At 38.9% G+C, this 27,164-nt stretch overlaps 1 protein-coding gene and 1 pseudogene across 4 annotated transcripts; one reads left to right on the top strand and one right to left on the bottom strand.

The window, feature by feature from the left end:
- Positions 1–1,955: 1,955 nt before the first annotated feature.
- On the bottom strand, positions 1,956–15,154 carry LOC112821306 (eukaryotic translation initiation factor 3 subunit L pseudogene; annotated as a pseudogene).
- Positions 9,721–26,657, top strand: LOC112820664 (lithostathine-like). 4 transcript variants are annotated; one of them, XM_073896857.1, is made up of 7 exons: positions 9,728–9,817; positions 15,310–15,413; positions 23,766–23,853; positions 24,877–24,995; positions 25,203–25,340; positions 25,958–26,084; positions 26,369–26,657. In XM_073896857.1, exons 3-7 carry the CDS (start codon positions 23,778–23,780, stop codon positions 26,434–26,436), a joined length of 528 nt encoding a protein of 175 aa, XP_073752958.1. In that variant the 5' UTR covers positions 9,728–9,817; positions 15,310–15,413; positions 23,766–23,777; the 3' UTR covers positions 26,437–26,657. The 4 variants fall into 4 exon arrangements, with proteins under 4 accessions (XP_025723420.1, XP_073752958.1, XP_073752959.1 ...); XM_073896858.1 differs by lacking the exon at positions 9,728–9,817 and adding an exon at positions 9,861–10,129; XM_025867635.2 differs by lacking the exon at positions 15,310–15,413 and having other exon boundaries at positions 9,721–9,817.
- The last annotated feature ends 507 nt before the right edge of the window (positions 26,658–27,164 follow it).

Raw genomic sequence — 27,164 nt, forward strand, 5'->3', positions numbered from 1 at the left:
GGACCACTGGGCGGCTGGTTCAGATGCAGCTGCCAAAAGGCAAAACAAACAATGTCAGCATGGCATTCCTGGGTGGTGCCAGCTCCCGTTGTGCCTCTGGCCCTTGACTGGCAAATCACTTCCCCTCTCAGGCCCCCTTCCTCATTTGTAAAATACAATATTGAATCAGATACTTTATCCAGTTCCTTCTGGTTCTGACATCATGCAATCCCATTATTTAGATGCTGAAACAGCCTCTTAATAGGACAGAAATTAAGTCTTGACCCTTGGATATTAATATCTATGTCAACATTTAATAAGTTGAGATGAATCACTACTGGTGAAAGACACCATAGCCAGGATGTCAACAGACAACTCACTCAGGTGACAATGAGAAGAGATAACTGCCACATTTTATATAATTCAAATGAGACATAAAAGAAGAAATAACCCCTGCGAGGCTTCACTGAAGATAAGTAGCCAGAAACATATTGCTTTCTTTGATGCTCAGATACTACCTCCCAGTTTGATCATAGTAAAGAAAAAGTATAATTTAAGAGCACTCATTAGTGTAATTTTAAGAGCATTGGTGAGGTCTTCCATTCTCAAAGGGAGGATTCCAAGCCTTGGCAACTTTTTGTTCAGCAGTGCATACCTCTTAATGAATTTTTGGATATTATAAATATAGGGAAAAATCGTATTTCATTGAAGTGCACTGTCCATAGCACACCCTTCTGGGAAGTCTGGTTCCAAGCCTTTTTACTATCTTTGAGCTGTTTTGCACCTCTTTTTAAGTTGCAGGTAACTGATGGATATGCAAACTCTGTCTTGTCCAGTAGAGTCTCCATTGACTTTTCCATTTTGGAAAATCCATTTTGCCTCCATTTGCCATTCAATTCCTTTATATGTTTGTGCTTTTTGATGTTTCTCCTGAACTAGTTCCCCTATATTACATGAATTAACTAAAAATCTTAAAAATGTGTTCATTTTTACATCTGTAGGAGAGTTATGATTTTGCCATTTTCTAAAATTATCTTTTAACATAAAGTTGGACCTGGGCTTAGTTTAAAATAGTGATTAGAGAGAGACCAAAACTGCTCTCCATTAGCAGTGAACAGGATTTTGGAGTTTGGGGACTGGCAGGTTTAGAAAAGGAGAAGACAATCAAGCAACCACAGAGTTGTGGGAAGAAGTGCGAGAGCCAACAAATGTGGCAACCTACGAGGCTGGAGAGAGGAGGGAGGTGAAGAGTAGAGTGGGGCAGGAAAAGATGGCAGAGGAGAAAGACAAAGGAAAAATTCTACATGGAAGAGGGAATTAAAAAAAGTTTAAAGATGCTCAAGTCTACTGGTAAACCATGTTGGTCTAAGTTTGCCATGCTTCAGTAGAACTTTTTCTATTATCTTAAAGGTTTGGTAGTAAATGATAGTACTTAAAGCTTTGCAATCATAGAATGCCAGGGGGTGAAGTAAGGGGATGTTATATTCCATGCCATTCCAATCCATTTTTTTTTCTTTTAGTGGTAATACTACATTTCAATATTGGAGACTAAAATTGTGAGGTGGGTAAGATCCAGAGTAAAGATCCATTTGGGTTCACAGCATTTCATAGGTTGGGCAGGCATCCTACTTGGAGCCTATTTTCCTGGCATACAAAATTTGTTGGTTATTTCTGGTGCTTTGTCAAGGTCACAGTGAAAGTCAGGACAAGCAGCCTCCAGAACTATGCTCACGAGGGCCATGCTCTTAGAAACTCCAACCAGCGCTTTGAACGAGTTTTTACTCTGCTTGAAAAGCTTCAAATTTTTTTGAGGGAAAAAACCGGGACTCCTAATGTTGGTCAGTCTTTTTACAGATAAGAAAATGGAGGCCACTGACATTTAAGCTCGTTATTTTTCAATCTCCTTAAACAGCACTGACCCAAGAAATAGCCCGTAACCCAGATGATCTTTTTTTTTTTCTTTTTTAGCTCCAAAGATCTTTTACTGAGACCTATTTGAAGCATTTCAGTCCTTAATTCAAATAAACTTTAACTCAGCTGAATGGCTGATGGCTGATCTAGGTAAAGGCTTCATGGTGACAAAAATATGCTCCACCTACACAGACCTCAAAATAAGTTCCTAACGAGAGTGTGAATGTACTCAGAGTGTCTGTCCCATCTTCTTCAGGGTTTGATTGAGCTCCTCAAATTTGTGAATCTGCTGAATAAAGAAATCCCCATAGCGCCTGGCGACCTTGGTGTCTGCGATGTGGATCATGTCCTTATCGATGTAGAAGTCAACCTCAGAGCCCAACTGAAATTCGTCATCAAGGGCAGAGATGCCACTGGTCCACACCAGGTTCCTCATCTTATGCTTGAAGACAAGGAGCTGGATCCGGAACTCCTGCTCTGTGAGGTCCAGGAAGCCGGCCAGCTTGGCCACAGACATAGTGGTGTAGAGTTTGCGGAAGCTGTGGTTGGTAGAGAGCTGGGCCTGCTGCTGCACTTCCTTGGAAAACACCTTCAGCTGCTGCAGGAAGGGCTCCTTGTGGTAGTTGGGGTGCACGTTGTCATAATTGGGGACCACAGGCAACAGGAATTTGGGGCACGAGTAGCTGTAAATTTCCTCATAGACCTGTGGGTCACCCTTCTGCATGCGTAGCATCTTGTCCCCATATTTCTACTGCAGCTGCAGGAAGCCTCTCGTTGATTCACATGGGGCACATGGTGAGGGCGATGGCCAGCAGCACGTGCATCTGCTCATTCTGCTTGTTAATCATCTCCTACTTTATGTGGTCCTCTGGAACATGCTCTTGGTCCTCTGGATGTAGAGGAATATGTTGGCAAAGACCCGGATGGCATCCTGGTAGCGATACATCATCAAATATGCAAAACTGACATAGTATTTGTGGTGACCTGGCACTCAGGCACCCAAGAATACATGCTCTTCTTATTCAGTTCAGTATTCTCCAGTACCTTGATGGCCTGGTAGTAATCCCCCAACAGGGAGTGCAGACGCAGAAGCCCCACCAGGCTGAAATACCCAAGCATCTTGTAAAGGGTGTGCCATCCATACTCCTGCCAGCCACACTCTGGGAGTCACCTCCACTTGTATACACCTCCAGCTGCTGGTTATTATTGGACTTGTCTACCAGGGAGTGAAGGACATTGAGGACACTGTGAACATTCCAGATTTTGGTATTGTCTCAGCTAAATGCAAGTGATGGCAGCTAACTCTTGTTATAGCAAGCTCTGAATAAATAGTCTATTTGTTCTAATATGGTGGTCTTTGTTTATTTCCACATAGTGCATATCTCTGGGTGAGAAAACACAGGAAGCGGAGATAATGTGATTTCCAGCACTTTGCATGCTTCAAGATGTGGAAGAATGATCAAAATGCTGAGAAGAGATAAAGGAGTATGCATCCCTAAACAAGAATCCTGTAAATAACAACAATAAAAAAATAGCTGAGCATACAAACCCCTGACCCCAAGCCATCTCTACAAGTAAACTGCACTGCAGTTTTTGCTGAGATGGCAAAATTTCCACTTCCCTAAAGTGTAATGAATTTCCTTTGTGAAATAAGTTGGTACCTAAAATAAACATTTTGACAAATTTCAGAGAAACCGCAAAAATCCCTAATGTTACTCAATTCTTTACTCATGGACCAAAGTAAAATGGTGATTAAGTATGAGGAATTCACAGGCAATCCTGTGAAATAGATACTGTTCAAAGATAATTTATAGAAAAAGGTAAAATCAGACTCTCATACTGATTGAACACATGTTAAAAATTTTATTTTACTCATATGAGGGAAGCAGGCAGAAATTATAAGCAGTTCAAAAGAAAAGTCAAAACAGCACAGATTTATTTATATGGGTAAAAGAAATGTCAAAATGAATTGCAAATGGGACAAAATGAATTGCAAATGGGACTGTTTTGCCCACGGGAGGGTGGGGGTGGGATCACATCACTACCAGATGGGAACATATACATTACCTACAATTTATATAAAGAGTTGCAAAATAGCTCAAAGACAATGACAATGAGCAGGGGTAGACTCATGATCCAAAGGGTATGCTGTAGATGGTGCATAGTTTTCTACTGAAATAAAGAAACAGGTTCTTTATTTAACTCTACCAGAGAGAAATTCACAGGGTTAATAGAGGCAGAAATAAAATCACTCCTGAAAAGGCACTGAATCACAAGAGGATGGCTTGAGTCCATGTCAGAGCTGCTCAATTTGGAGTGACCCTGTGAAAATAGTTGGAACTACCTAAGTACTACAGATTTGTATGTGTCACTTAAAAGGCTGAAAAGGGCTACATGTCAAACTCTAGATACATAAAACAGAGTCCACTCCCACACTTCCACCCCACCCTGACATCTCTACCCCAAGTTTATTATTTATCTTTTATATTTTAGGTCCTAGGACTTTCCTTCAGCAATATTGAATGAATCACCCCCATATGTGGGGCCTTGCTCTCTCTCTCTGCTATGAATTCAGAGATGTCAAAATTTATTTCTTCCTCAGATGATATTACCCACCCCTCTATGTCTCAGACTTGTGTGGCAAAAAAAGTTGATGGCAGGTATAAACATACCGAAATCCCTGGGGTATAACTGTTTGTTTCCTGGTTCTGAAGCAAGCAGTACAGAAAGGCTGGGTAAAATGAAGGCTCTTCAGATTAGCAGGACAAAATTGAGAGGAGTTGGTACTACCCATGGTGGGAGGGTGAGTGATACAGGTCATAAACGCTTTGTTTCTGCAAAAGCCCTATCCACCGAAGACCATCAGAGACGAGGTTTTACATGGGCAAAATCAGACATAACAACCCAAGTCAGCGACGGAGGGTACCCCAAAGGAACTATTTGCTGCTATCCAAATAGTTGTAAAAATTGTAAATATTTGTAAAAATTGGGTTCCTAATGAAAGATTCTGAGAAGGGTCCCATTTCTGTATTGGGTGCTATTTCTGAGGTAGGGTTAGGAGAAGCAGCAATTAACTAGTGATTCAGTGCTATCATGATGTGAGGGAGGATTACCAGTTGGGTGTCCCTGGTAATAGATAGGAATAGCAAATGGATCTAGAGATATCATTGATAAGAAGGCAGTAGTCACTCGAAGAGGGGGTCATTGGGCATTAAAGACTTCTCAGAAGTGCGCTGTGAGTGCTTTGAAGAGAGCAACCTGAATTCTCATGCCTACAAACTCATAGTTCCTTCCACATGGTGGCAGTTCCAAAGGGCCATGTTAGTTTTATTCTCTAAGCAGGGTTGTTGAAAGAATCCTAGAGAACAGGGAGTTCATAAAATGTTGGCAATTTGTTGGCAGAATGGCAACTACATCCTCTGAGAAATCATGAAACAACAACAAAAATAACATTTCAGATTCCACTGCAAAACGTCATCCTCAAGTATCTCTGAAATGGTTGTGATTTTTAAGTAAATTGGGCACTTTTTTTCAGAGACTTTTAATTTCTCTGAAGGTGCTAAGTAGAGGCAGCATGGGGACCTAGTGATGGCTAAAGGAGATAAAGCTTGCATATACACAAGGCAAGCCGCTCTACCTGTGCTGGGTCTTAATCTTACTGACCTGAAATGTTGGACACCTGTCTGGAGGTTAGTACTAAACTACAGAGAAAACACTAACATCATAACACTATGGCTACAGATTTGCTCTAGGAACCAAAATTTACAATAAAGTATCCTGAAACTTACCCACTGACCCCATGTAGAGGGCTGGATGTGTCAGTCAGAGAAAAGACTGAAAGCCTAGGATAAGCCTACTGGATCTGGGTCCTCAGGGACCACCAAAAGCTGTATTCATCTAAGGTAGCCTGAAGTGAGATGACATGAAATGACGTTCCCAAGATTCTTCCAGTCCCCTGCCTCCTTAAGATACGAAGAGGCTTGAACTAGAGGCACCTTCTTGCAGTCCCTTGACTCTGTTGCATTCCCACATTCCAGCTCTCCTACTAACCTAGCTTGCTCTTCACCAACAACAGTTTTCCTCACAGTAGCTCAAAGGTCCTTTTCATCTTTTTTCATCTGTACTTAGAAATACCAACTGAACAAACACCAAAGATATCAAGTCATGTTTTGAATGTAGCCTTGTAAGGGACAGAAATTTTCATAGATAATTTCTGTTCATGTCTCTGAATATATAGCATCCAAGCCAAGCCTGAGCAATAGTATATTTGATGTAGAAAAACAATACCTATAAAGTTACTATAATACATATGAGAACAGCAAAGTGTTACCTGCAGTATTACCATGATAATGACAGCTGCTAACAGTCAGATAGCATGTACCATGTGCTAGACATTGTTATAAGCATTTATGTGTATTAACTCATTTAAACCTCACAACAACCTTGTAAAGTGGATACCATTATTCTTCCTTTTGGCAGATGAGAAAATTGAGGAATGTAATACAATTTCTATCAATGTGTGACATACCTTTTAATGGAAGAGTAGAAAATTCCTACCAATAGGCCATATCTCATGTTTAGGGTATGTTCACATTGATTTTAGAGTGAAATCTCTTTGTTTCTTGAGGCTACATTTAACCAATTAATTTCCTCAAGAGTGACTCGAGATGACCTATTGGAAATGAGAGCCCTAAAATGGAAGGTGAAGGGCAACTATAAAAGGCACTGTCTAGTAACAGACTGGAAAAAACACTGAAACTTCCACCCAAAGAAGAATGAATGAATTGAAGTATAACTAAGGAATGGAGTATCATACACATGGATAAATCTCACAAAAATAATATTGAAAGGAAAAAATCAAGTTGCAGAAGAATATATGATAATGTTTATATATAATGTAAAATTGTATGAATAGTACCAAATGGTGTTTAGGGATACATGTACTGCTAACCCTTGAACAGCATGAGGATTAGGGGTACTGATGCCCTGCACAGTAGGAAATTTGTGTATTAACTTTCGACTCCCTGGAAACTACTAATAGCTTAATGTTGACTGGAAGCCTTATCAGTAACATGAATAGTCTATTAACACATTTTTTATGTTATACACATTATACACTGTATTTTTATAATAAAGTAAGCTAGAGACAGAAAATGTTAATAAAATCGTAAGAGAAAATACATTTAGAGTACCGTACTGCAAAAAAATATGTATATAAGTGGACCCATGCAGTTCAAATCCATATTGTCTAAGGGTTAACTGTATTAAAGCTATAAAGAGATGTATGGTAACAAACACTTCATTAAATGCTCTTCTGTGTCAGACATTGTGCCATTATAGATATTATCTTGTATTTGGAGTACTCAAGAATTATAGAAGTACTTATCAAGGTTTCTAATGTCATGAATTAGATATGGGATGGTATAGTAGTGTTGCTAATTCTGTATTTTATTAAAAACAAAGTAAAATAGGGATGCCTGGGTTCCTCAGTCGATTAAGTGTCTGACTCTTGGTTTTGACTCAAGTCATGATCTCATGGGTCATGGGATCAAGTCCTGCATTGGCTCTGTGCTCAGTGGGGAGTCTGAGATTCTCTCCCTTTGGCTCCTCCCCCACCTCTCTGTCTCTCTAAAACAAACAAATCTTTAAAAAAAAAAACAAAGAATAAGACAGAACTTACCATCTATCCTCATCATTATTTATAAATAAAAGATATTCTAATACTTCCAAATATGTTAAAAACATAATCACAGGGGAAAATTTTAATTGAGCTAGCTTTATCTCACCAAATTCTTTATTCTTCCCTGAAGAACATAGTATAAGCAGTTCAGAGCTGCTGTTACAGAACACTCAAGATTCGCAGAAGTGGAAAGAAGACCTTCACTGATTTAAGTCAGAACACCAGTAGTCACTTCTTTCTTACTTGGTTGGCTATGGCTTCCTTCATCACAAAAAGATGAGATATTAAAAGACATAATGTGACAGCTGTTATGCTGAATTTCTCTTACACTGAAAAAAATTGCCTATAATGAAGATATGGCAGTGACATCTACGGGCTGTGTGTTCATTTGGGAAGAAGGCTCCACATGTTCCAGACAAAACAGATGCTTATTATGTTCCTCAGGGACTCTCTCACAAATTTCTGCCTTTGTATCAGTTTCCCCTCTTCTCTTTCAAAAACAGATCCCACTATTTTACCTGTAAAGCAGCCACTGAATTAAATGCTTTCCCAAGAACCACTGTATTTAGGTTGGCAATTCTGGGTTTTAACACAACTGTCACCACTGACTCCGTGCAGTTGATATGAACCACAGTAGCATGCTATGCTAAACAAGGGACAAGAAAACAGTAGGATATGAAAGTATCTACAATAGTGTAGACTATCTCTCTATGCAGCAGCTCACATGGACAAGCAAGAGTATGACAGATAAGACACCACAGTTCTAAGTGTTGTCATTCACTCTCCTTGAATCCGAGTGAGAGGATTGGGCAGTTTTACAATTTCAAAGAAGAGAAAATGATGGTAAAGGATGCATAGAACTGAGTTGGAACTAGTAAATTCACTCCAAGATAAAAGTGAGGGTGATTTGGGGGCGCCTGGGTGGCTCAGTCGGTTAAGCGTCTGCCTTTAGCTCAGGTCATCATCTCAGGGTCCTGGGATCGAGCCCCATGTGAGGCTCCCTGCTCAGCCAAGAGTCTGCTTCTCCCTCTCCCTCTGCCTCTCCTCCTGCTTGTGCTCTCTTGCTCTCTCTCTCTCTCTGACAAATAAATAAAATCTAAAAAAAACTTAGAGCAGTATTGATACCTCTGCTCAAATTAATAAATATCCTTCTCAGTAGACTCTCTTGTCAAGGAAAATTTCTTGTTTATTTAACTCCCTTTTCCAAAGAACCCATATGAACGAATAAAAGTCTAAAATAGTACGGTAAAATATATCTTCAATCAACCTGCCACAAGTCCACATGACAAACTTACCAGAAACACAAAATCTGGATCAAATAAAAGAAAGAAGCTACAGAGAACACTTTACATGTTGATCACAGTGCAGAGGTCTGAATATAGATGAAAGGCAAGAAAAGGCCCTGAAAACAACCCTTTTTTGAAATGATGAAAACAGAAGGAGAGATATAGGCGTTCCCCATTTTGGTAATTTCATTTTACTCTTTATATTGAAAATTTCAAGTACAGACAACAGCAGAGAAAATAATGTAATAAACCACATGTGTCCATTACTCAGATTTAACAATATTCAATTATAAATGAAGCAGGCAGAACAGATTTGGATACACTGGGTCTCTGGTGGTAGATCAGTCCCCTACATAAAATTAGCTCAGCTTCTATATTTTTATTTATACAAACAACCAAACAAAAACCCTACTGCTAAAGCCATTAGGTTTCTTCACTCAGAAAGAGTCCTAAATGATATGAGATGAAGCAGGGCAGAGAATACTGGGCAACAATGAGCTGAGATTCAGGTTTGCAGTTTCAGGTGAAAATTAATTGAGATAAGTTAATAACAATGCAACCAAAAGTTTGGGGACCAAGGGGATTTCACAGTCACTCACTTGCCAACATGAAACTTGCTCTCCTCAAAGCAAGGTAAAGGATTAACTCTGAGGTAGCCTCACACTTCTAATCAAGGGAGCACATACAGCCCTCTGGCAGATGGTATTGCAAATTTGGCAAGCGCTAAGAGAGAGCTTACCCGAATTAAAATTACCAGCAGCCAACTGTCAGTTCACTCCAGATACCACTGCCACCTCCCACGCTCAAAAAACACAAGATCTAACCGCGATTACAAACCACCAATTCAGTCACTAAGTGAAAAATGAAAAGTATCCAGGGAAGCAAAGAAAGGAGCTGAGTGGAATCCTCCAATATTTTTTCTAAGGCAAAATAACGACACAGATAGAACTTCTACTCAAAGGTATGTAAAAAGACAATCTGGCCTTGGATCTCTGTAAATACACTGTGTCAAACAAAAAGAAGGACATAGACATTAGAAGTGAAGTTCAAATACAGAATACATGTTGAAATCAAAAAAAAAAAAAAACAAAAAACAAAAAAAAAACAGAAGAAAACTTTTGCAAAATTGTCTTTGTATTCTCAAAAGAACTAGAAGCTATCAATGAAGAGAGTACTGAAGATGGAAGATACAACGACATGGAGAAAAAGTTATGATGGTAATATTTTTTCTTATTCTTGAACTTCCTTCATCTAACTCCACGTCATCTTGACAGTAAGTATTCTTTTTTTTTTTTCTGGAACTCAGAAGATTCTGGATTCAGATAGTCCTTTATTGCAAAGTTTTATTTTTTCCTTGACTAATTTTTCTGTTCTTTTTGTTCTGTTTTTCTTCTTCAATTGGGCAAGTTAGAAATCTTTTGGTCTCTATGGCATGTGTTCTATATATATCATCTTTTTATTAAGATTTAGAAGAAAAAACAAAAAATAAAATTTATCATAGATCTGAAAGTAAGGAAGCACTAAGGGCTAGACCTAAGATGAAAAAGAAGCATATCAGTAACTTTGAGGACAGGCTTGAGAAATGGTGAAAATGTAATGGGAGACTAAAAAAATAATTTAGTATAAACAAAGAAACAAACAAATAAATATCTGAACCCAGGTAGAAAGATCTTATGTTCTACAAAGGAGGGAAAAATTACATTACTCTCACTCTTCTCCACAAAACATTAGATTCCAGAAGAAGAGACCATTTGCATAAAAAGCTAAGGGGAAGGTCTATTCTAATAGAATTTCATAACCAGCCAAGATATCATTTTTAGATTTAAATAATGGGAAGTAAAGGCTCAATATTTGTAGCACTCACAAACTCTTTAAAAAAAAACCATTTAAATAAATAAGGCAGTCACTTTTTCTTTAATTAACTAAAGTTCATATTCTATTCAAATTTCTTCAGAATTTTCCTATTTTTTTCTATTCCAAGATTCTCCTGCATTCCTGACTCACAAAACTATAATATAGTAAGTATTTGTTGCTTTAAGCTGCTAGTTTTGGGGCATTTTGTTACATAGCAATAGGTAAACTACTAATTATAATTGTGTAGCCCCAAATTAGGTAGTGTGGTTTTTCCATTCTGCTTGCACTTTTCCTAAGTATTAATTTACTATATCTATTCTCTTTGCATTTTCACCTAATGTTTTGAATTGATTTCAATAAACTGCATGGTTTGAGCATTTTAATTTCATTAGTGAGACTTTCTGTTCCGTGACCTCTGACTTGGAAGCTACCATTATATCAAGGCAATTTCCCACAGCAATAGCATTATTATCAGTGGTGGCTGCCACAATTTTCACAAAGTCTCCCTCCCAATTCTGGGACTAAGGATGTGTAAATGTTTTCCTGAAGGTGCTCAGCTGGTTCGTTAGGAGGGATTTGTTATTTTTACACAGAGTAAATGTGCGGAAGAAGCCTTGGAAATAATTTGAAGAGTAAAGTAAATTTCCAAAGAAAATGTAGAACTCTGCCCTGAACATAAGCAGAAATTGCTATCAGTGCTGGTCACAAGTTGTAGTTGTGTCAACGTTGCCTAGTCCCATTTCTGGGCAGCTACAACTCAGTGAGGGTTCCTCAATTGGTATAGAGGTGGGAACGAACAACTCAGAAAATAAATAGTGTTCAGATGGTATTTATGGGAAAAACATAAATCATTGACTTCAAGTCAACAAGTGGTTACTGAAGACTTAACTATGTGCCAGGTTCTACCCCAGGTGCTATGAAAAATAAAACAATGACTAAGACTCAGTTCTTGACAAAAACCTTTGAGACACATTTGCTCATGAGTGATAGAGTCACAATTTTTCCTCACAAGGAGAGCACGGTGGGAAGGATGTCCCATGAAGCAGATGCAAGTACGAATGCTGATGACTATGCTGGCGAGGGGATAGTAAGCTTTGTGTGAGGCCCACACCATGTCATGGACTAGAGGAAAATTTTACTTCCTATATAAAAACTAATGTTTAGGGCGCCTGGGTGGCTCAGTTGGTTAAGCGACTACCTTCGGCTCAGGTAATGATCCTGGAGTCCGGGGATCGAGTCCCGCATCAGGCTCCCTGCTCAGCAGGGAGTCTGCTTCTCCCTCTGACCCTCCCCCGTCTCATGTGCTCTCTCTTTCTCTTTCTCGCTCTCTCAAATAAATAAATAAAATCTTTAAAAAAAAAAAACTAATGTCTAGGGTTTTTTTTATAGTTTCCATAAAAAATGACCACAAATTTGGCAACTTAAAACAATACATTTTATCATCTCACAGTTCTGTGGGTGAGAGATCTGGGCAGAGCATGGTTCAGCTGTTTTTCTTTTTAAGAATTTTTAAAATTTATTTATTTGAGAGAAGGAGGGAGAGAGAGAGAGAGTTAGAGAGAGCACAGCGGGGTGAAGAGCAGAGGGAAAAGCAGACTCCCTGCTGAGCAGGGAGCCTGATGCAGGACCTGGGATCATGACCAAGAGCTGAAGGCTGAACCAACTGAGCCACCCAGGCATCCCTCAGCTGGTTTTCTACCCCAGGTTTCATAAGGCTGAAACCAACATGGCAGTAGGGCTGTATTCCTTTTCTAGAGGCTCTAGGATGAATCTGTTTCCCAGCTCATTCAGCTTATTGGCAATATTCAGTTCCTTGTGATTTGGGACTGAGGTCCCTGTTGTCTTGCTGGCTGTCAGCTAGATGCTGTTTTCAGATTCTGGAGAGTAACTACATTCCTTAGCTCATGTCCCTCTTCCATTTTCAAAGACAGCAGTGATGAGTCAAATTCTTCTCACACTTAAGATCTCTCTGTCCTCCCCTCCTGCCTCATCTTTCCTGATTTCTACTGCATCTGACTTTTCTGCCTTCTTCTTCTCCTTTTAAGGGTGTATGTGATTAAATTATACCCACCCAGATAATCCAAGAGTATCTTCTTATTTTAAAGTTAGCTTCCTAGTAGCTTTATTATATGTGCAAAGTTCTTTTACCACAATACCTAGCTTAGTGTTTGAACAACCAGGGGCAGGAATATTGGGGGTGGGGTGGGGAACATCTTTAAAATTTTGCCAACCCCAATTCTCAACAGAGCTCCTGCACTGAAAAAATGCTGGTTTGTTCCTTCAATACAAAAACCATATATCACAGATTCTTCCAGGGCTGGAAGTTTGCAGAAAATGGGGTGAAATGATGGGAACTGTTAATCCCATACAAATGTAAAGACTAGAATGATTTTTGCTGTTTAAATATCAGTTCTATTTGGAGCCAGCAATCACAGATGTCGACTATGTGTTTTTAAAAAAATCAATACATTCCTGGAGTGATGATCAGTTAGAAGGGTTATAAATTTCACGTATGGCTTACAAGAAATGGATAGGGAAACTTGCCCAGTATATTGACTATTTTGCCTTTGAAATGTAACCATCAATATAAAGGCCTCTTATGCAGAAGAAACCAGATTTATGATTATTTGGCGGAGGAGGAGGGGTATAAGCCTTTACTGAGCTTTGACTTGGGGCCAGAAATTGGTGAGTCATTATTATAATCATGTCTTTTGGCTTTATATGTCAGCAGAGTAGGTTTCTTGTCCTTCCTGTGTTTTCCCCCCAAGGCAGAGCCAAAGGAGGTGAGGAGGTAAGGAGGCCCAGCAGGCTCAGCTAGCCAAGACTTGCCATGAGGCTGCTCATTTCAGGAGGCCAGGCTGCCATTGGAATTTTTATTATAGATGGAAGAAACAAAGATGCTCATCATTTTGGCCATTTCCAAAACACTTCTTGATTTTTCAGGTTTATATTTTTTCCTATTTGGATAATATGCAGCAGGTCTTCATCAGGGTGAACAGATAGCTTGTTAACTTCTCTTTTATGAAGTTTCGCTTAGGAACACATGCCATGGTTTTAAATCAGGGAAAATTGGGTGCAGGATCTTCCCTTTAGAGCCTTAAACAAAATGAAGATATTTTATTTTAAAAAACAATTACTTAATTTAATAATTTAAAATGTTTAGGTTTGCCTGTTTGTTTTCATTATAAAACAGGGCAATCAATGCCTCTAGCCACCTTCTTAGAGTGAGAGTTGGAACAGTGCCAGGGAAGGCAGCAGCAGCCTTGGGGGAAGGACTGCACTGCTAAAAGCTGGAGCTGATCTACTGTCTAGGAAACTGGGGTGGCTAGAAAGTGGGTAATTTCCTGAGAAACTCTACGGCCAAATGTAACCATGTATAAAAAAGGGAATATCACCTCTACAAAGGTGAACCATTAATTTTATTTTCATTTTTGAGTAGGAGTACTTTCCCATTGTTGAAAAAAACTAGGTACATATATATATACACATATATGCATGTATACAAAATATGTGTGTATACATACACATACACATGTGTGTATATCTGTGTGTGAGGTTTGCTCCTACTTCTGGCCCCATCTTCTTGGATTCCTACCATCACTCCTTGTTTTTGAAGGGAGCTATCTTTATTACTGTCTCCTTTATCCTTTAAGAGTTTTTTCATGCATATAAAAGCAAGTATTAATATATTGCCTTATCTCCTTTGTACACAAAATACAATATACTCAGGTCTGTACCTTTTTCTCACTCATAATCATACCTTAGAAATTTTTCTCATCAGTACATAAACAGCTTCTACATTCTTTTTTATAGCTACACAGTATAGGTCCTCAATTCCTCATCTGCATTTCAGAAAAACAAAATAAAACTTTGACTTGCTTGGTATTTCATTCCTAGATATATATCTAAGAATAGAGTGTACATAGACATACTATAAGACATGTGATGTCTTACTTATGTCTCATAAGTAAATCAAATCTTACAAAAAAACCCCCACACAAGTATGTTTACCATTCACTTGATAATTATATTGATTTTCTATTATTGCCTGAGCAGATCACCACAAATTTAGATTCTTTAAATAGCACAAATTTATTATCTGCAATTCTGTAGTTTCTGCAACACAGGCTGTGGTTCTCTGCTCCAGGTCTCAGAAGGCTAAAATCTAAGTGTCTTCCTTTGTGGAGGCTCTAGGGGAGAATCCGCTTTCAAACTCACTCATGTTTTTAGCAGAATTCAGTTCCTTGCGTCTGTCAGTCTGAGTTCTCCATTTCTTTGTTGGCTTTAGGTCTCTGTTAATCCTTAAGGACATCTGTATTCGTTTTGCCCCCTCCACCTTAAACCAGCAGTGGTGCATACGGTCCTTCTCTGTGACTGTCCTTTCTATCACATCTCTCTTCCTCTTCTCTTCTGGCTTCCTCTTCTTCCAGCCAGCGATGGTCATCTACTTTTAATGTCTCATGTAATTATATTGGATTCACCCAGAAAATACATGATAATCTCCCCATCTCCATGTCCCTAATGTTAATTACATTTGTAAAGTTCCTTTTGTCATGTAACCAAATATATGCAACCTAATGTAATGTCCCGTAACCCTAGAACTCATAGGTTCCAGGGATCAGGGCACGGACACCTTGAGGGACCACTATTCAGCCCCATCCGGTGATGCAATCTCACCCTGTCTGAGCGGACCTGAAGTGAAGGTACTTCAAAATGTATGGTCTTTATATACCATTTAATGTGATTTTTCGAACATATTGCTGCAGAATGTTAATGTGGTGGATAAAGACGTACTGTCCTAGTCTCTCCTGGGAGTGTCATATAATAGACAATTACCATAGTACCTTTTAATCCAAAAATTCTGAATTCTGAAACACATCTGGTTCAGGCACTGTGAACTGATCTTTCATTGAATAGAAGCATTGTAGTTTATTCTGCTCTCCTCATATATATTTAGCTTATTTCTATTCTTCTCCTCTTATTACTAGTCTTGTAACAAGAAACCTTGAACATAGTTAATTTTGCATTGTATGTAAATGTATTTGTATAATAAATACCAAGAAGTAAAACTTGGGGATCAAAGGATATATGCATTTTCTTATTTTTGATATATATGGCCAAATCGCCCTATGCAAAGGGAGGCATCACTTTACTTTATCTTCCCTCACTTCATGTGTGAAGATTCTGCTTCCTCACAGTCCTGCTCATACAGTTTATAATCAAACTTGCAGATCTTTGCCACTATGATAGATTCAGTACAGTTTTACTTTAATTAAGGGACTTTACTGTTTGAGAAGTTTTAATTTTACAGAAAAACTGAGCAGAATGCACAGAGTTCCTATATGTTTCAGTGCAGTTTTAATTTGCAATTATTTTGTTATGTGAGCATACTTTTAATAGATTGATCATACTGTAGTATGAAGAATACTGTAATTCCTTTACTGTGAAATATTTGTATTGCCTACAATTTTTTATTGAATTATTGATATTTTTAAATTGATTTATAGAAAGTCATTATATATTGGGTACATTTTTGGTTTAAGTTAAAAACGGTTGTTCCCAGATTTGTCTTTTGACTGCTTACTTTATTAGACATTTTTCATTACAGAAGTGTTTTACTTTTATGTAAAATGTTATTAATATACGCTTCTATAGTTTATTGGTTTTTATCATACTAAGAATTGCTTTCTGTAGATTGCTTATATATATGAATTAGGAATCCAAGTTCTAATTCTTTATATACTTTATCTAATATCTAATATATTATATACTTTAATATATAGTATATATATTATAAATATATATAAAGTATATAAGTATATATACTTATATATAAAGTATATAGTATATACTTTATATATATTTTACCTAATATCTAATATCTAATATATATATAATAAATAATATCTAATCTTACATACTTTATCTAATTCTTCATATACTTTATCAAAAACAACATACAAAAGCTGGCTACATTCCAGTAAAGGCTTTTATATACTACATGCATTAATATATTAAGGTTTTGTAAGGTGCATTTTCATAAACCCTATAGCAAGGTGGATGAGAATAGCAAGGGAAACATGTTCACTAATTATACATAGGACCAACATATGAGGCTTCATTAAGTATTAAAGTCCTGAACATAGATGGTATTTGTTTACATCATAGGCATGCAACTATCACCGTGCTCTTCACTTAAAGGATGAGTCTTTGTCAGAATGCAGGGAACTTGCTCAGATAAGATCTTTTGTTCCAGGTATAATTTTTAATCTTTCCCTAAGTAGTTAGCACAGAGAGACAAAAAGCACCCATAACAGGAAAGTGAAATTGAGAGAAATGTATATTTCTGAGCTTTATTGTTCTTATAAAGCTTATGAAAATATTAGAGAATCAGCAAGTGTCATAAGACAGGAGATGGAAAAGAATGGAAGAAAATATTGGGGGAGAATTAACAGGTGTCACAAGAGAAGAACAAAAGAATAGAAGAGAAGGAGGAAAAATTCTGAAGGATCAGCAAATTTTAGATTTGAATGGAAGGAGGAAAAGGGGGAATAAAATCTAGGGGAATTGACGGATGTTAAAAAAAGAAGAAGATACTATGGGGGAGGAGAGGGAGGAAAATCTTGGAACCTGGAATGTTTGGAATTTGAGATCGACATTAAATGTGCAGGTGGCCCTGGACCTTGGACAAAGACTCCAGTCATGAACATGGGACTGACCTAGAATATGTACACTGGATCTGGACTATAGACATGGACCATAAATCTGTACTGAATATGGACACTGGAATTGGACATTGGACCTTTTACCTGCACTTTTCATAATTTCAAACTTAGACATTAGGCCAAGACCCGGATCTCACATATTGGAGCTTAATGTGAACATATCATCTATACTTAGACATTGGAATGGGATATAAGACCCAAAACTTGGATCTGAATTTGTCTAGAACATGGAATCTGACCTTAATTATGCTCCATGGTCATGAACTTGGGTGTTTTCCCCGGACATTGACCTAGACATCTAATCTTAGACTTGGGACTTAGTCTGGACCTGGACATAGAACTAAACATAGATGTGAAATTGGACTTGAGAAATTTACCATGATCTTGGAACTTTACCTTGACCTGGACATCCAATCTGTAAATCAGAAGTTAATTTGACCTATATCTTAGACCTGGTATTAGACCTGGATCTTGAGTCTGGACAAGAGTCTGGACCTAGACTTCACCTTGGTCATAGATGCTGACTGTGGACCTCTGACCTGGAAGTAGATTTTGGATGGAGAACCTGGACCTGTATATTCTAGTTTCTTAAACACAATCTTCAGTTGTAATTTATATTTTTTTGAACAGGCAATAAGTTACTTTGGAGAAGAGTGTCTGAGACTCACCTTCTTTCTTCTTATACTGTTTTTTTCAATAAATGATGCTTTAACTCATCTTAACTTGTTACAACTATTTGAAAAAATCACATTTGAAATGAATGTGCTTTTCTGAGCTCTTTTGGTTAGTCTGGGCTTACTACTAAACATCTATTTCTTAGTTCCAATTGGAACAAAAATTATGAAAATGAATGCCCTTTGGAATCAGACCAACTTGTTAACTGCCTGCTAAGATCAGGTCACACCACTCCTGTTTTATGCTCTCAAAATCCTATACTTATTCTTCAGTGCTCTTACCATATTATAATTAAATAATTAATTATATTACTGTTTGGATAATTTCTTTCTATTTTGTATCTACCAGTTGTCAGCAAATTATACTCAGTGGTCCAAAATCTGGTTCACTGCCTGTGTTTATATGGCCGATAAGCTAAGAATTTTTTTTTACATTTTTAAATGGTTAGAAAATAATCAAAAGAAGACTATTTTGATGTTGTAAAAATGTTGTATGGTGGACAGATGGTAACCACACTTATCATGGCGAGCAATGAGTAATGTGTAGAATTGTTGAATCAATATGTTGTACACCTGAAACTAATAACATTGTATGTTAATCATATTTCAGTAAGAAAGAATATTTTGTGACACATAAAAATGATGTGAAATTCAGATTTCAGTGCTCATAATTAATGTTCAACTAGAATACAAATGTTTATCATTTGCATATTGTTTTTGGCTGCTTTCATGCTACAATGGCAGAATTGAGAGACAGTATGGCCCACAGAGCCCAAACTATTTACTATCTGGCCCTTTACAAAAGTTTGCTGACCCTTGTCCTACACAGCAAAGATGAAAACCATTTTTGTCATTATTAGGACTGTATTCAGATTTTAGAGATTTTATTTATTTATTTACTTATTTATGTTTATCTATATATTTATTTAAAAGATTTTGTTTATTTGAGAGAGAGAGAGAGAGCACATGAGTTGGGGGGGCACAGGAAGAGGGACAGGCAGACTCCCCTCTGAGCAGGGAGCCCCATGCTGAGCTTGATCCCAGAGCCAGGGGATCATGACCTGGGGGGAAGGCAGACGCTCAACTCAACTGACTAAGCCACCCAGGCACCCCTATTTATTTATTATTTTAAAGATTTTATTTATTTATTTTGAGAGAGAGAGGGAGCGCGAGTGGAAGGAGGGAGAGGGTAGCAGGAGAGGGAGAAACAGGCTAGCAGGCTCACCACTGAGCAGGGAACCCTGGGATCTTGACCTGAGCTGAAGGCTGACACTTAACCGACTGAGTCACCCAGGTGCCCTCAGATTTTAGAGATTTTAAAATATGACAAATTACACATCTTAACCAACTGAGCCACCCAGTCACCCAAAACAAAAGCCTTACATTGCAGTTAAGGATATTATAACCTTAATGTTTATTATAAGTATAACCTTATTTCAATTAAAATAGAAACAAAACTGAGTTTTAATAACTTCTAATAGGAGGATCTGAGTTTAAATGCTTCTACCTAGCAATGGGGAAGATTCAGAAGGACAGGAAACCAAGTACAGCTTGAAAAGGAGAAGAGAAATTTTGGATTGCCCATAAATCCACCTCTTACAAACAAATGAAGGACTCAGAGGCTTTCCATCTTCAAAACTATTTGAGCTCTGCTTTGAAAGGTGCAGTCTGATGATCACTCTTTTTAACTCTGAAGATATAATTTTTTTCTGGTTGGACACAGAAAATCAATTACCGCATTGTTTTTCCTTGTTAACTGTTTACATATCTAAGTGTTAAATATTTATTTATAATACTTTAATATTTTATTTGAGTTTGTAAAATTTATTTTTAATGTATATTTTTATATATGACTCAACATGAATATTGTTCTATATTATGATATTTCTATTTTATGGTAATGATGAGAAAATACATATATGTTATTATTGATAGTGAACATGTAAGTTAAACTATAACTTTCTATCTGGAAAATTTTAAACATATAAAAAATTGGAAGAATAGTATAATGTTCTTACATCTTACACTTAGATTCAGTAATTGTTACCAGATTGTAATATATTTGCTTTATTTCCTGTTCCTTGACCTCTCCTCCCTCTACACACAGACATTTTCTTGAATAATTTGAAAATAAGTTGTATATATCATGACATTTTACCTCTAAATACTTCACTATAAGTATCAGAAGTATAAGGATAATTCACTAACTATAATAACATTATCACAAGAAAAAAATTAAAATTCTGGGACTATCAAATATAAGCCCATATTTATATTTCACAGTTGTCTCTGAAATAACTTACTTTATTATAATCAAGACCCAATTAAAATTTACTCACTTGATTAGGTTACTATATCTCCTTAGGTTATATTAATCTAAAATGGATTCTTTGCTCCATTTCACTGAGTTTTCAAGAATTCGAGAACATACTCCATTCTAGATTTGTAATTGCTATTACTCACTTTTTCTCAAGTAATTCTTTTAATGTAGCAAGATTACTTCTCAATCATCTTAATTATCATATTTGCGTGATACATTATTTTTTATTTTATTTTTTCATTTTTTTAAAATTTTCAAATTCATTAGATATATTAGCTGTCCTCCAAATTACAGCAAATCACAGTTTTTCAAATGTTTCAACACTGCACAATGTAGGTGTCCATTTTTCTGACCTCCAATAATACTTACTCCATCTTCAGCCTATTTCCAAAGCCAATAACACATATTTTGTTTTTTGTTGTTTTTCTTCTTTTTCTTCCTTTTTTGTTTTTAGCTTCCTTTGTTCTTTTTTTAATTATTATGTTAGCCACCATATAGTACATCATTAGTTTTTTTATTATGTTAGTTAATTGCCATACATCATTAGTTTTTGATGTAGTGTTCCATGATTCATTGTTTGCATATAACACCCAGTGCTCCATGCAGAACATGCCCTCTTTAATACCCATCACCAGGCTAACCCATCCCCCCACCCCCTCCCCTCTAGAACCCTCAGTTTGTTTCTCAGAGTCCATAGTCTCTCATGGTTCATCTCCCCCTCCAATTCCCCCCCCCCCTCATTCTTTCCTTCCTGCTATCTTCTTCTTCTCCTTCTTTTTAACATATAATATATTATTTGTTTCAGAGGTACAGGTCTGTGATTCAACAGTCTTACACAATTCACAGTGCTCACCATAGCACATACCCTCCCCAATGTCTATCACCCAGCCACCCCATCCCTCCCACCCCCCACCACTCTAGCAACCCTCAGTTTGTTTCCTGAGATTAAGAATTCCTCATATCAGGGGCACCTGGGTGGTTCAGTTGTTAAGCGTCTGCCTTCGGCTCAGGTCATGATCCCGGGGTCCTGGAATCGAGCCCTGCATCGGGCTCCCTTCTCAGCGGGAAGCTTGCTTCTCCCTCTCCCACTTTCCTGCTTGTGTTCCCTAGCTTGCTGTGTCTCTCTCTGTCAAATAAATAAATAAAATCTTAAAAAAAAAAAAGAATTCCTCATATCAGGGAGGTCATATGATACATGTCTTTCTCTGATTGACTTATTTCACTCAGCATAATACCCTCCAGTTCCATCCACGTCATTGCAAATGGCAAGATGTCATTCCTTTTGATGGCTGCATAATATTCCATTGTATATATCTATACCACATCTTCTTTATCCATTCATCTGTCGATGGACATCTTGGCTTTTACATCATTAGTTTTTGAGGTAGTGATCCACGATTCAATGTTTTCGTATAACACCCAGTGCTCCATGCGGTACGTGCCCTCCTTAATACCCATCACCGGGCTCACCCATCCCCCCTCCCCCTCCCCTCTAAAACTCTGTTTGTTTCTCAGAGTCCATAGTCTCTCATGGTTCGTCTCTCCCTCCGATTCCTCCCCCCATTTTTCCCTTCCTTCTCCTAATGTCCTCCATGCTGTTCCTTATGTTCCACAGATAAGTGAAACCATATGATGATTGTCTTTCTCTGTTTGACTTATTTCACTTAGCATAATCTCCTCCAGTTCTTTTAAACTTTAATTTCTACTGAGTTCTCACTATAGTTATGGCTTTGGATTTACATATTTTTGTATATATTTTGTTACATAATACTTTCTTTTTCCTTTTTAACAAAAGAATCTGTTAGCTATATTTCTTATTAGATTATTTGTGGATTCTACTGATATTGGATTCTGGGGACATGAATCAATTATGAGCTTAACTGCATGACCTCATCACAAATCCCTACCGTAGACATTTACACACAGGCTGGTCTAAAAACCTATTGTGAATGTCAGGGTATGTAGAAAATCCCAGCATATCTTTGTCCAGGACTGGCCAAACCAAACCTGAAACACATAGTATGAGCCACATGTTTCTTGCTATTGCCAGAATTGCCAACTCGGAAGTAAACCTGACCTAGGAACTTTCCTCAGTATCCATAGATGAAACTGGACCCTCTCCCAGTAAGAATGTAACCGAAATAAATGTCTTTTCATCTAGAGCCAAATGATAGTCTTTGCAAGGGAGGTTGTTAGCAGTCCAGGGTAGTGAACATCTTGACGTTGCACCTCTAACTTAAATGTAATATGGGATGATATCTACAATTTCATCCAATTCCTGCTCTGACCCTTTTTTAACCCTCATTTTTTTTCCTTTGGCTCTGCATCATTTGACTCTAATCCTCCTTATGCTCTAATTTCCATTGCCTCTTATCTTATCCCATTGTAATTATCCATCAGGTAAGCTCCATCTCTCAGGAGACTAGCAAGGCAAGTTTAAGCATCTGATTTTCCATAATATCTTGGCTCAACTATTGAATCACCAGATGATTCTGAGTTTTCTTTAAAATTAACCACCATGTTTAAGAGGCAACCCTGAAATATCATCTCCATTCTTGGCTTTAGTTCCTTCTATGCTCTCACTTATGAGACCTGTGATACTTGTAATTGCCATACTTGCCTCCACTTATCATCCCAAATTATTTAATTTAACTGCACAAGACAGAAAGAAATACATATGTATGCCTACAGAAGGGAGTTCTTGAAATATCAACCAGAAGAATTACTCCATTAGATGTTCCCCTTTTTTAATACTACAATTTGTGCCAACAGCCCCTAACACAGAAGAGGCAGGGAAAGAACAAACTTCACCTGTTCCTTGGGAAAGTGCTGACCTGCGAACAGGAAAGAGGAAAAATTTGTGGAAATTCCCAGACTTTGCTGGGAAGAGACTCCTCCCTGTGGTGGCAATCTCCTTGAACCAATGCCAAGCACCTCCCATGACACCTGTCCCCTCCACAATCCTGTAATTCATTTCAGTGCCCCTCCTTCAAATTTTCTTATAAAAGCCCAATCTTCTCTGACCTGACAAACCATTGCAAATCCCTGCAAGACAGGTGAGTAGAAGCTGAGAGAAGATGAGACCCATGACAGGAATTATACTGTACATACTTGGGAGAAGGTACAGGAGGATCCCTGTCAGAGACACAGGAGCTCTGGTCTCAGCACAGGCAAGCTTGTCCGTTCCCAGGGGGTAGGAGGGCCACAGATTTCCAGTTCTTTCCAGAGCTATACAAGGGGATAGATGTCAATGGAAAGACAAGGAAGAGGAGTGGCATCTCTGCATGCCCTCTCTCCAATCATGCTTTCCTTAGTGATCTCTGATTGCTTCCTCAGATCATAGACACGATGCTGCCTCCCATGGCCCTCCCCAGCATGTCCTGGATGCTGCTTTCCTGCCTGATGTTCCTGGCTCGGGTCCAAGGTGAGCTTTCACTGTTCCTAGCACTGGGTCCTTGTGAATGCTCGGGGCCAAGAAGAAGAGGAAGGCCCCCGTGGTAATGTGGTGACACATATACTCACACAAAGAAACTGCTTATAACTTGTCCATCATCACTCCTTCCTTTGGGGTAACTAGGGGTGGCCAGCATCACAGTGGTCCACTAACACTGCAAGGAGGTCATTTCCATTTTGTCCCAGCACTCTAATTTAGGTTGGTAGGTGAAAGAGGACAAGCGTGAAGGGTCAGTAATGAGACACAGGGAAGGAAAATGAGGACCCAGTGCAAGAGTGGTCAGCCTAGAGTGGGGAAGGGTTGGACTTTGAAGGGGAAGGATGAAAAGAAAAGAGAAGATTCCTCATTTAGTGGGGCTGGTCCAAGATCAAGAAATCTTTTCTTTTGTTTTTTACTTTTTATTGTTATGTTAATCACCGTACATTACATCATTAGTTCTTGATGTAGTGTTCCATGATTCATTGTTTGTGCATAACACCCAGCGCTCCACGCAGAATGTGCCCTCTTTAATACCCATCACCAGGCTAACCCATCCCCCACCCTCCTCCCCTCTAGAACCCTCAGTTTGTTTTTCAGAGTCCATCGTCTCTCATGGTTCCTCTCCCCCTCCGACTTACTCCCCTTCATTCTTCCCCTCCTGCTATCTTCTTCTTTTTCTTTTTTATTAACATTTGTTGCATTATTTGTTTCAGAGGTACAGATCTGTGATTCAACAGTCTTGCACAATTCACAGCACTCACCACAGCACATACCCTACCCAATGTCTATCACCCAGCCACCCCATCCCACCCACCCCCCACCACTCCAGCAACCCTCAGTTTGTTTCCTGAGATCAAGAAATCTTGAAAGTGTTGGCAATGGGGAGAGGCAGTCAGGACTTTGGCATCACTTCCCAAGCACTGGCCTCATACATATTCCCCTAGGTCACCTCCCTACCCTGATCCCCACTCTCCTATTTACTTCTTCCTTCTCTTTTAATTCCTCCTACCCTAGGTGAAGACTCCCAGAAGGATGTGCCCACTCCATGGATCAGCTGTCCCAAAGGCTCCAAGGCTTATGCCGCCCACTGCTATGCCTTGTTTATGACACCAAAATCCTGGATGGATGCAGATGTGAGTACTTGGATTTCAGTTAGGGTTTTAAGGGAAAGTACATAAGAGACCTGAGGCAGGGGGGGTCAGTTCCATTCTCCAGAATTTCTTGGGGGCAAGACTGAGCATCCACATCTTTTGCATATATACCCCTTCTCCCCTACCTCTGCCTACCCTCCCCCCAATGATGTCTCAGGCTCCTCCTGAGTCTCTCCCTTCCCCACACAGATGGCCTGCCAGAAGAGGCCCTCGGGACACCTTGTGTCTGTGCTCAGTGGGTCTGAAGCATCCTTTGTGGCCTCCCTAGTCAAGAACAGTGTGAACACCTACTCAAATATCTGGATTGGGCTCCATGACCCCACAGAGGTATGAACTCATCTTCTCTTCATAACCTCTCAAGATGCTATTGCCCCCGCCAAGCCCACTCCCTGTCCCCTGTGCCTGCCCAGTAAATGCCTTAAAGAGCCCTGGAGCTCAGAGATCCAGGAGGACATGAGGGGGAAAGGGAGGGCTCTGTAGTGGCTCACCAGCTGAGTTTTGTGGAAGTCCCTTGTCTCCAGCTGAAGTTAATCTGCCTCCTGTCATGCTTGTACACAATTTGCACATGAGGCCTTGTTAATTCAGTTCTCTGAGCTTCACAGAGTCTGCAAAAATTGTGCTGAGGGAATCCTAAGTGAAGATAGGATCCATTTTTGCTCTATAGAACAGACACTGTCTTTGAGGGTCAGGGGGTATTTACAAATGCACCACTAATTGCTGTTCAGTCAGTAACATGTTACTCTGGGTGGTTCTGTAGGTCTTTGTGATTACTGGTTTGGGAATCTGCCAATAAGAGGAAGGAACTGGGCAGAGTTTCCCAGAGGAGAGCTCTGGCTCCAGGGAAGCATCGAGATGAGCAGAGCAAATTTGGTGATGCTGGGGAGGGGTTCATGCAAGGATAACTCTCATGGCTATTCAGCCTCACCACACTCCATCTTCTATAGGGCTATGAGCCCAGTGCAGGTGGATGGGAGTGGAGTAGCAATGATCTGCTGAATTACTTGGCCTGGGAAAGAGACCCCTCCACTGTCGCAAACCCTGGCCATTGTGGGAGTCTGTCAAGTAGCACAGGTAAGTAACAGAGGAGCTGCTTTCTGCCCAGACTTTTCCATCCTCTTTTTCTCCATTTCTCAGCATGACCTTCAGAGAATCCTCCTGAGCTAGGAAATGTAGTGTTGGTTTGTCTTCCCCCATCCCCTCTCATCTCTCCTTTCTTTGAGTCTCCTTCCTCTGGAGCAGGACATTGATGAGGATAAGGGAGAGGTTTTGGATCCTAGGGCAGGATCTGGGATGCCTCTCCCTTGGGTTCAAGAGCTCCATCAGCCACATCTACTTGAGCTCCTTTGTCTCTCTAGGATATCCGAAATGGAAAGATTACAACTGTGGTATGAGGCTACCCTATGTCTGCCAGTTCAAGGACTAGATCTGGGGAGACGTGAGGAACCTGAGTTTTGCATGCCACTCATCATGGACATGGGACCAAGTGTAAAGAATACCCCTGAAAGAAACATTCTCCTATACCTCTAAACTTGACCACCTCATTATGACCTTCCCTTCCTCTCAGCCTCATTTCAAACTCCTCTGTGTCTTCCATAATTTAAGTTTCAAATGGTAAAATAAAAAATAAATAAATTTAGTCTGTAATTGCCTCTCTTGTGTGCTTCTGTCTCATAGAGAAACTCTGAGGAGGAAGTGGTTGGGGGAGGAGATTCTGTGGGTCTTCTTTTTGCCCATTTTCACCCTGGTTTCTGGAAGAGTAACTAAATATGTATCACTACCAGCAAGTTTGTGATGAGGTGTTTTAGTACTGTTCATGTAGGATTTGGGTTGTGTACCTTGTTCTCCCACACATTTTGCTGCACACAAATTCCTCCAGGTCTCTGATGGAATGATACAACCAGTCTAGAGGTTCAGATAATGTTTAGAACAGTACTTCCTAAACTATCAGAGTGAAGGAAAATGAATAGGTTTCATCAATTTTTGAAAAATAGACTACAAATAAATCTAAAAATTAAATGGATAAAACAGATAAACAAAATGCAGACCTAATTTTTTTGTTATTAGTTTTGACAGACATATAAGTGATTTGTCAAATTACTGTACAATTTTCTAATATCTGTCAAATTCTGTTACTTTCCTTGCCATGGTCAT

The sequence above is a fragment of the Callorhinus ursinus genome, unplaced genomic scaffold (assembly GCF_003265705.2).
Source record: "Callorhinus ursinus isolate GAN/ISIS: 27379988/994484 unplaced genomic scaffold, GSC_fseal_2.0 scaffold10, whole genome shotgun sequence".
Taxonomy (NCBI): domain Eukaryota; kingdom Metazoa; phylum Chordata; class Mammalia; order Carnivora; family Otariidae; genus Callorhinus; species Callorhinus ursinus.

Coding starts and splice junctions, on each gene's coding strand:
- LOC112820664 (XM_025867635.2), top strand. CDS start 23,778: ATGCTGCCTCCCATGGCCCTCCCCAGCATGTCCTGGATGCTGCTTTCC. Junction 25,341..25,957: donor GGCTCCATGACCCCACAGAG/GTATGAACTCAT, acceptor CATCTTCTATAG/GGCTATGAGCCCAGTGCAGG. Junction 26,085..26,368: donor GAGTCTGTCAAGTAGCACAG/GTAAGTAACAGA, acceptor TTGTCTCTCTAG/GATATCCGAAATGGAAAGAT.